Source organism: Oncorhynchus masou, chromosome 13 (genome assembly GCF_036934945.1).
Source record: "Oncorhynchus masou masou isolate Uvic2021 chromosome 13, UVic_Omas_1.1, whole genome shotgun sequence".
Classification (NCBI taxonomy): Eukaryota; Metazoa; Chordata; class Actinopteri; order Salmoniformes; family Salmonidae; genus Oncorhynchus; species Oncorhynchus masou.
In genome coordinates this window covers 66,321,077-66,331,453 of record NC_088224.1, presented here as the reverse complement: position 1 = coordinate 66,331,453, position 10,377 = coordinate 66,321,077, and the positions used below count along the sequence as shown (strand labels likewise).

The 10,377-nt window shown below is 42.7% G+C and overlaps 1 protein-coding gene across 2 annotated transcripts in view; it reads right to left on the bottom strand.

Annotated features, from left to right (window-relative positions):
- Window positions 1–7,442: 7,442 nt before the first annotated feature.
- The window catches only part of LOC135552863 (Golgi SNAP receptor complex member 1-like), a 57,358-nt gene continuing 54,423 nt past the window's right edge, over window positions 7,443–10,377 (bottom strand). For both annotated transcript variants that reach the window (XM_064984775.1, XM_064984776.1), the window contains exons 8-9: window positions 9,858–9,940; window positions 7,443–8,095 (exon numbers count right to left, since the gene is read on the bottom strand). In XM_064984775.1, coding sequence (XP_064840847.1) covers window positions 7,971–8,095; window positions 9,858–9,940 — 208 coding nt within the window. In that variant the 3' untranslated portion in view covers window positions 7,443–7,970. The remainder of the gene's footprint in view (window positions 8,096–9,857; window positions 9,941–10,377) is intronic.

Below are 10,377 nucleotides of genomic sequence, written 5' to 3'. Positions count from 1 at the left end.
TGACTGTAGATAGCCAACCTTTTTCATTTTGTTTGTGGATTCATATGTTTGTCTTGTGTTTTTACTTTGGGATCAAACATGCCAGGTGCTTAGAGACTTGAGTGTGAGTTGTACAAAATTGAGTGTTTCAGCCCCGTGTGGGTTGACTGTGGACTCCACAGAAACAGAATACCCCCCCCTTTCCCCTGCCTTGCTGTGGGAGGGGTCTGACTATACCAATGTGCATGCCTACCCTCCCCATCCCTCCAACCCCTCTCCAAACATCCATGCCAGAGCATGGGCATAAGTCTAAGGATATGCAATTTGTCAGAACAATCAATCAATCACTCTCCACTGACCCCCTAGCTCCCCCTCCAAAATACAACCCACCCTACTCCAGTACCTTGTCTCATTACCTGGGACTGTTAACATAGCTTGTTTGACTGAATGCATTTTGTAGTACTACAGAGACCAACATAAATCCTTAACCTATTGCCACCCTGCTGTATCAGTATGACATGTATTTATATGAAGAATATATATGTATATATATATATATGTAATATTATATAGGCATGCTTAGGACTAAACAGTACCCAGGTTTTTGGATGCCACTGTAAGGACCTGCTGTAATGTTAAAGGAAGATTGTTTTGAGGTTTGATTGATTAGCAGCAGTTCTCTCTGTACTGTAACACACCAATCTGTCTGTATTCAAATATGCCACTATGCCATCTGGAATAAGTCAGTGTTCAGATTCAACTACGGTAACACAACAAAGGACTGTTACATTGACACACTTCAGATGTTTACTACAAGGTCATAACACCTCTTATAAAACCTTCATAACACCCTTGTTTGGATTTATATTCATGTTATTACTACTCATAATTCTCCTGAACTCCAATTAGATTTCAATACTTTAAGTTGGCCAATAGTTCTTGATTTTCACTGCTTGTATTATCAAGAGCTTATGTAGGTGTTAGCTGCACAAATGAGACCAAAGAGAGAATTATATGATAATGATTTGATTGCATTTATTTGGCCTGAATTTAAAATCTTCAAAGAGATCTAAAATGATTGATAAAGAACCTGTAATTGGTGAAATAGGTCATCATAACATTTGAGATCTCCTTTGAATCCTCTAAACTATGAACACCTATTGGTTCATTCCTTGCTGAACCCCCCCAATAATGCCCTTGTCTAAGCATGCAAAGCACTAGATCACTCCAGATCCAACCCAAAGTGAGTATTGACAAACCATTTCTAATCAGAAAGTCACAGCATTTAAAACCTAAACTCTTGACAATATGTTACATTTTTTTGGCATCTGTGCTGTATTTCTAGAAACAAATAGAAATAGGACCACAGCTGTTGAATGACTCAACATGGTCATGATGTTTAAAGGCACTGAACTACAGTACATCTATGGGTATGATAAAACTTGCTGCCCTTTTGGTTATACAAGTCACACTGCACAGTAGGAAGCCACTGTAGCCACAGCGTGCTTCACTAGACAGATGGGCTGAAGAGACATCCCTGTCTAAAGAGCTCGAATGCTCGTCTTTGGGCAACAGGCACACCTCAGTCTGGAAACTTCTCACACACTCCTAAAGTGCTTTTAGAAACCTGACTTTGGGGAGAAAGTAGATGGCTGCTCTATGTCATACAGAAAGAGCAAATGGCACAGAGAGCGAGAGAGACCCCAATCCAGCAGGGGAAATTCAGTGACTCAGTCTTCCATTGAAGAGACAAAATTCAACTTAATATCCATAAGACACATTTTTATGGTAATTTGTCTATCACATGAAATAGTTCCGACTCACCTTCCGCACTACTCTATCACATTCTCTGACCGTCTTTCTGCTGCGAGATGCATACGTGCTGTTCTGTGTCAGTAAAACACTGACAAAATCATGTCTATTTTTTTATGTCCAGATTTTTTCCCCTTTTGTGATAACATATGCTGTTTTCCATCTCTGTTGTGAACTTTCTGCATGTCTGGAATAAACGTTACCATGCATGGTCTACGATGAGTTGGACTGATTTATGTTGGTTGGTTTGGCTTTGATGGATGCGTGTGTGCTTGTTTGTGTGTTGAAGGACAGTGTATGAGAGGAATGGTCTAAGGGGAAAACTGCTGAGTAGTGTGTGAGAAGGAGAGTAAGGGGTCAGACAACCTGTCTTTGAAGTGGCATCTGGGGTAAATCTGCAGCAGCAGCTCCACTGATATAATGATCAAAGTCCATGTCCCTGTCTGGAACAGTGAAAGGTGTAGAGCTAAACCCTCATGTTAACACACACACACACACCCTTTCACTACCGCACTCCCCTTTTCTCTCTCACACACACAAGATAACAGAATACTCAAACACTCACAACACAGGGCTTACAAACATGCACTGACACACACACCTCCAGTACTCTCAAAAATCACAAAACGCAGTCAGCACAGACAAATGACTACACAGAATCAACATTAGTCATTTTTATTAAACAATAAGACCGGGTCTCTTTACCTACAGCAGAAGCCCCTTGGTATGTCCTGCTGCACTGAAAAACTTCAGACAGGGAGGAATAAATACACTGAGCCTCGCAAGTCATGTGTACTTAAAAAGGTATACAAAATGTTTGCTTTTTTCTCTCAAAAAGCCATTGTTTTTGTGATGATGCCACATTTACTTTGTGGTTCTATACGCCATTCTGACAAAATGGACCCGGAGAACAAGGCTGATGTTTTACGTATCCCTAACCAATTGTGTTTTTTGTTTGTTTCTTTGCATTGTTTGTAACATCTGACTTATTTTGTACATAGTTGCTGCTACCGTCTTCTGACCAAAAATAACTTCTGCGTATCAGAACTGCGATTACTCACCACGGACTGGCAGAATCATTTTTTTCCTTTAACGAGTCTGACGAGAATGATGTACTTGTTTCCCCGGGAACAGGCCCATATCATCATCGTTTGTGTGAAGAGAAGATAGAGAAAAAGGGGCCAGAGGGCGGGCTGCCTTCGGAGAATTCGTAGGCGATCGAATAAACCCCTACTTTCATTCTGCTAGCAAACTTGCAATCGTTGAAAAAAAAAAAAAAAAAAAATCGATGACCTACGTGGAAGATTAAACTACCAACGGGACATTTAAAACTGTAATATCTTGTGCTTCACAGAGTCGTGGGTGAACGATGACAACATACAGCTGGCTGGTTATACACTATCAGCAGGACAGAACAGAGGCGTCTGGTAAGACAAGGGTAGGCGGACTATGTGTTTTTGTAAACAACAGCTGGTGCACGATATCTAAGGAAGTCTCAAGGTTTTGCTTGCCTGAGGTAGAGTATCTCATGATAAGCTGTAGACGACACTATCTACCTAGAGAGTTTTCATCTGTATTTTTCATAGCTGTCTACAAACCACCACACACTGATGCTGGCACTAAGACAGCACTGAATGAGCTGTATTCTGCCATAAGCAAACAGGAAAACGCTCACCCAGAGGCGGCACTCCTAGTGGCCGGGGACTTTAATGCAGGGAAACTTAAATCTGTCTTAACAAATTTATCAGCATGATAAATGTACAACCAGAGGGGGGGGGGCACCTTTACCCTGGACCACCTTTGCTCCACACACAGAGACGCGTACAAAGCTCTCCGTCGTCCTCTATTTGGCAAATCTGACCATAATTAAATAATAAGTAGGAAGCACCAGTGACTATCAATTAAAAAAAGTGGTCAGATGAAGCAGATGCTAAGCTACAGGACTGTTTTGCTAGCACACATTAGAATATGTCGTGCGATTCCCCCGATGGCATTGAGAAGTACACCACATCAGTCATTGGCTTCATCAATAAGTGCATCGATGACGTCGTCCCCACAGTGACTGTACGTACACACCCCAATCAGAAGCCATGGATTACACGCAAAATCCGCACTGGGCTATAGGCTAGAGCTGCCACTCAAGTAGCGGGACTCAAACCCGAAAGATAAGAAATCCCATGATGCCCTCCGACGAATCATCAAACAGGCAAAGCGTCAATACAGGACTAAGATCGAATTGTACTATATCGGCTTTGACGCTCGAAGGATGTGGCAAGGCTGGCCAACCATTAAAGACTACAAAGAGAAGCACAGCCGAGAGCTGACCAGTGACACGAAACTACCAGACGAGCTAAACTACTTCTATGCTCGCTTCGAGGCAAATAACACTGAAACATGCATGCGTACGACTGTGATCCCGCTCTTCACAGCCGATACGAGCAAGACCTTAAAACAGGTCAACATTCACAAAGCCAGACAGATTACCAGGACGTGTACTGTGAGCATGCGCTAACCAACTGGCAAGTGTTTTCAGTGACATTTTCAACCTCTCCCTGTAGTACATGTTTTAAGCAAACCACCATAGTCGCTGTGCCCAAGAACACTAAGGTAACCTGACTAAATGACGACCGACCTGTAGCACTCTCAAGTCTGTAGCCATGAACTGCCTTGAAAGGCTGGTCATGGCTCACATCAACACCATTATCCCAGAAACCCTAGACCCATTCCAATATGCATACCGCCCTAACAGATCCACAGATGCAATCTCTATTGCACTCCACACTGCCCTTTCCCACCTGCAACACCTATGTGAGAATGCTATTCATTGACTACAGCTCAGCGTTCAACACCAGTGTCCTCAAAGCTCATCAATAAGCTAAGGACCCTGGGACTAAACACCTCCATCTGCAACTGGATCCTGACTTACTGACGGGCTGCCCCCAGGTGGTAAGGGTAGGTAACAACATCTGCCACGCTGATCCTCAACAGGGGCCCCTCAGGGGTGCGTGCCCAGTCCCCTCCTGTACTCCCTGTTCACTCATGACAGCACGGCCAGGCACGACTCCAACACCATCATTAAGTTTGCCGATGACACAACAATGGTAGGCCTGATCACCGACAACGATGAGACAGCCTATAGGAAGGAGGTCAGAGACCTGGCCATGTGGTTCCAGGACAATAACCTCTCCCTCATTGTGATCAAGACAAAAGAGATGATTTTGGACTACAGGAAAAAGGATTGAGCACGCCCGATTCTCATCAACGGGGCTGTAGTGGAGCAGGTTGAGAGCTTCAAGTTCCTTGGTGTCCACATCCCCAAAAAACGAACATGATTCAAGCACACCAAGACAGTCGTGCCCAAGACAAAACCTATTCCCCCTGACTGACAAGATTTGGCATGGGTTCTCAGATCATCAAAAGGTTCTACAGCTGCACCATCGAGAGCATCCTGGCTGGTTGCATCACTGCCTGGTATGGCAACTGCTCGGCCTCCGACCTCTAGGCACTAGAGGGTAGTGCGTACGGCCCAGTACATCACTGGAGCCAAGCTTCCTGCCATTCAGGACCTCTATACCAGGCAGTGTCAGAGGAAGGCTCTAAAAATTGTCAAAGACTCCAGCCACCCGAGTCATAGACTGTTCTCTCTGCTATCGCACGGCAAGCGGTACCGGAGCGCCAAGTCTAGGTCCAAGAGGCTTCTAAACAGCTTCTACCCCCAAACCATAAGACTGCTGAACATCTAATCAAATGGCTACCCAGACTATTTGCATTCCCCCCCACACACTTTTACACTGCTGCTACTCTCTGCTGTTATCATCTATGCTTAAGTCACTTCAATAATTCTACCTACATGTACCCATTTCCTCAACAAACCGGTGCCCCCGCACTTTGACTCTTCACCGGTATCCCGCTGTACATAGTCTCGCTATTGTCATTTTATTGCTGCTCTTTAATTATTTGTTGCTTTTAATTTCTTATTCTTAATCATATTTTTTGTAAACTGCATTGTTGGATATGGGCTCATAAGTAAGCATTTCACTGTAAGGTCTACACCAACTGTATTCGGCACGTGTCAAGTCAAATCAAATCTTATTATAGACTCCGTCCTGTGTGTTGTGCTAGAATCAGCAGAATATTTACCTCTGGGAAAAACTTGAGTCACAGTGAAAGTACACAACACTTAGTTCTACTCCAGTGATCTTCAAACCAGACAAAACGATCTGAAATATTCAGGAGCTATACACAGTAGCACCAGAGTAGGCTAGCTGTGTTAAATGTATGGATGTTTGTTGAACCAGTTATAGACCAATAGAAGTACTGCACTCTCCCATTTGCCCTCAGAGAAGAGTAACCTGAAAATAGAGATAAAGGATGAAAGGAATAAAGTGGGCAGTGACATCTATGAAAAAAGGGGAAATGGATGTACTTGGAAAGGTTTTAGATATTTCCACTTCATGTAGCTATACCAATAAACTAAACTTCAAAATGTAATCAACTTTGTGACTAAAACTTCCTTGTCTTGTTACCAGATGATAAATGGTGAGATGTCAGGTGTGACAGACAGAAAGACAAGGCAATTCATTTAAAACCTGGTAGGTGGCTATCGAGGTGACATGGGAGTGATGACAGGTTCCTGTAGAGTCCTGGTGGGAAGCCCTGCAGACTGCAGTTACAGCTCCTGTGCGGTGTGGCTGTCACAGCACACACACACGCACTTACGTAGGTACGCACTTTCACAAGCCGGCAGACGCAAGCATATTTTTTACAAAACAGAGGTCTGAGGGAGTGTGGCGGTGACTCGCATCGGATTGTCAGACTACCCCATTAAACAGTAATCTAGATTCTGCTGCCTTGTTTACTTTAACATCCGCAGCCTCTTCCACTGTAAAAACCACTTAAAATGCCATTGACAATTTCAAGTAAAAAATAAAATATAATCTCCTTCCAACTGTAGCATCTTTCAAATCAACGTTCATATTAGGGACGTTAAATGTTAGTCAAATAAATTCATCAGCCCAGAACATCTTCAGGAGGCAGAACAGGATGAAGCAGAAGGGATAGACAGAGGTTTGAGGCTCTGTAAGATAATGGGCATATAGGGTAGAACAGAATCATAACTTTCAAAATCAGTTTGGAACAAAAGTTTGAACACAGATTTCCAGTTGACATCAATGTATGACTTAAGGTTTGTTGACTTTTCTCAAGGTAGGACTTAGTAGGTCCTTGATAATGAAGAATCAGAGGGCTGAATGCTGATCAATCTTACAGATCTCTGGATTTCAAGTGAACTTGTGTGGCTCAGTTGGTGAGAGAGTGGCACCAGCCAAGGTCGTGGATTCGATTAGAAAAATGTATGCATGCACTCACTGTAGAGCAAGTTACTTTGGGTAGCTGTCTGCTAAGCGGCATAATAAGCAAGTTGAGGGAAACACGTAATGAAAGAAGTCAGAGTTATGGTTTAACCATACACCTGTATGTGAGCCATTGTTTAAAGTACTACAGTGATTATGAAGTCATCATGCAGCACAACAGAATAATGGTATTTGCAGCACTAGAGTTGAATCAATGGCCTTCAATGAAAAATATAATTTCTCAATACATGTCAAAGTTCCCAAAAATATATTGAAAAATGTTAAGTGCCTAGTATCACATACTGTATATTAATAATTTATTAATAATGCACATTGTACAGCCCATGATGATAAACCTCCTGAATCTCCCGCCACTAAAAAATGACCATTCAACTAAAAATCCATCCACCTCAGAAATTAACAGCAAAACAGTCCCCCTCTTTCGTATCCGCAATCTGTCTTCAGAGCCTTTAACTCCTCATTGAAACAAGTGTTTTTTATATAGAATTCTTTAAAATCTAGTCATATTAGTACATTTGGTCTCCGTTCCCTTAACCAGAGTTGAACAGCACATTCACTTTTGATAGAAAAACTAAAAACAAAAAGATGCTGCTCCATCTCCCCATCTCCTTCTTCCCTCACTGCTAAATACAAATCAGGTAGTCCATGATGGCTTTGATCAATCCTGTTAACCCGATTGGGCCAAGAGGTTGTCGGTCCATCTGTCCGTCTGCTTAGTAGCCTCCAATCACTCAAGCCCATTCTCCAGAGTCCTGATTCTGATGTTACAAACGCAGAGTAACGATTGTTCGACCAGTCTGTCTGTCATCAGTGGAAGGCGTAGAGCAGCAGGAGGATGGTGCAGACGCCGATGACTGCACCCAGGATTAGGGAGTCCCGCCTCTTCCGCAGGTTGATTCGCTGGATGAGGTTGTTGATGGCTGGGAAACGATCTGGAGGAGGAAGTTAAGGGAAGCAGAACCAAGTGCCAACCACCTCTTATTACAAGTATAATCAGAAAATCATTACATTGGAATTATAAACTGGGTAGTTTGAGACCCGAATGCTGAAATCCATAATATAAGACAGTTTATGACAAAACATTTATTTGTACTGCTCTAATTACTTTGGTAACCAGTTTCTAATAGCAATAAGGCACCTTTGGGGTTTGTGGTATATGGCCAATATACCTCGGCTAAGGGCTGTATCTGCATTGTGTCATACAGAAGAACAGCCCTTAGCTGTGGTATATTGGCCATATACCACACCCCTCTGGCCTTAATCGTTAATTAGAATCTAAAAATGTCGAATTGCCTGCTTTTCTGATGTCATTGCTAATATTTTTGGTCTGTTCTGAAATTGTATTTCTGAAACAGGCAACTGATCTTTTCTTTTGACAGCAAAGTGAAATATGATCCAATATGTTGTTCATAGAACCCTAGCAGGAGTGAGGAATGGAGCAATTTAAGCCCTCAATCCCCCCCGAGTCAGTTAAATGGACCAGAATGGATCAAACTGCTCCGCATGCTCAGATATTTCCTTAGAATCAATAGGAATTTCTCCCCTGAAGAGGCTGGTGTTGGTGCCCCGTGTGAGGAATATATTGTATCGTCCGGTTGGAAGGCCTGCCAACCATGCTCAGAGCAAAGAGAAGATACCAGGCAGAATCAGGCTCCCATTAAAGTGTCACTCCAGTCTCCGTTTCACCTCATGTAACACCTGATTTACTTAACAAAAAGGCACAACTCAATAGGTGGTCCAGGTATGTCATGACATGGCACAAGTGGGGGTGGGGAAGCTTTCCTCTTCTGCTTTTCAAGCAAGGGGGAGGCCGATGACATCACACATTCCCATCAGACCAACTCATTGAATGCCCTACCCCTTGAAATTTAGATGAAAACATGTTTTTTTTTTACCTATTTAGTGACTTGTACTTCACTACATTTATACTTGCAATATCACTTTTCAACAGGAAAAGTTCAAAAACCACTGGAGGAGGTCTTTAAATCTTGCTGGGATAGATGTGTTTGATAACAATACAAACCAATCTTGGAGCATGATCATTGGGCCTATATATATATATATATATTTTAATTGAACCTTTATTTTACTAGGCAAGTCAGTTAAGAACAGATTCTTATTTACAATGACGGCCTACCGGGGAACAGTGGGTTACCTGCCTTTTTCAAGGGCAGAATGACAGATTTTTACCTTGTCAGCTCGGGGATTCGATCCAGCAACCTTTCGGTTACTGTCTTAATGCCCTCTAACCACTAGGCGACCTGCTGCCACCCTATTAAGGAACTCTAGAGATGTATTGTGTCTGGTTGCAGCTCACAGGAGGTAATAGTACGGTAAATAGAGGACCAAATGAGTAAGAGCGTTGCGCTAACAACACCACAGTCGTGGGTTCAGTTCCTCCGGGGATCAATTCACATTAACTCACTTCTGTAAATTTCTTTGGATAAAAATATCTTCTACGTAGCATTAAAAGACAATTATGATCAAATAAAAGTTGTTTAAAACACATACCTGGATCTCTAGAATTTCTTGTTGGATTAAATACCTAAATAGGTGTGTGTGAATTTGTTCTTTTTCAAACAGATATGAACATAGGGTTGGCTTCCCAGCCACATTTTAAGCCCAGTCCTAAACATGATGTTTAATGGAGAATCTCCAATGTGCATAAAGTTTGCTAGGTGTTGTAAAGGATACTGGCCAGAGTGTTGACCCTGCTGTGTATGGACTTCAACAGCCCTCTCTGGGATGTCATGTTCTCCTTGGTCGCCATGGCAATACTGCAGGAAGAGAAGAGGAAGACAGTGACAAACACAGGTTAAATTAGGGGAGAGGTAACCCACCCTACAATATCACCCCTGTAAATCTTCAGCTTTGTTATAAAACAGCTTTTCTCCAATCGAGAGTATAGGCAACACTACAATATCACACCTGTAAGGCTTGTTATCAAACAGCTTTTCTCTAGCAGAAAGTATGAGGCACGATTGTGTGTGTGTGGTAACCCAAGTGCAACTACCGTGACAGACAGAAGGCGGGTGGAGGCAGAGAAACCCATTAGAGGGGGAGGAGAACTTTCACATTAATTTAGAATGCAGAGAGAGAAATACTGGGGGAGCAGAGTCTGAGGCCCTGTGGATATTAGCGCAGAGATACACTGAGGCGTGTAGTGCTAGCACACAGTGTTTACCAATTATATTCTTTCAGGAGTGGTGGCAAG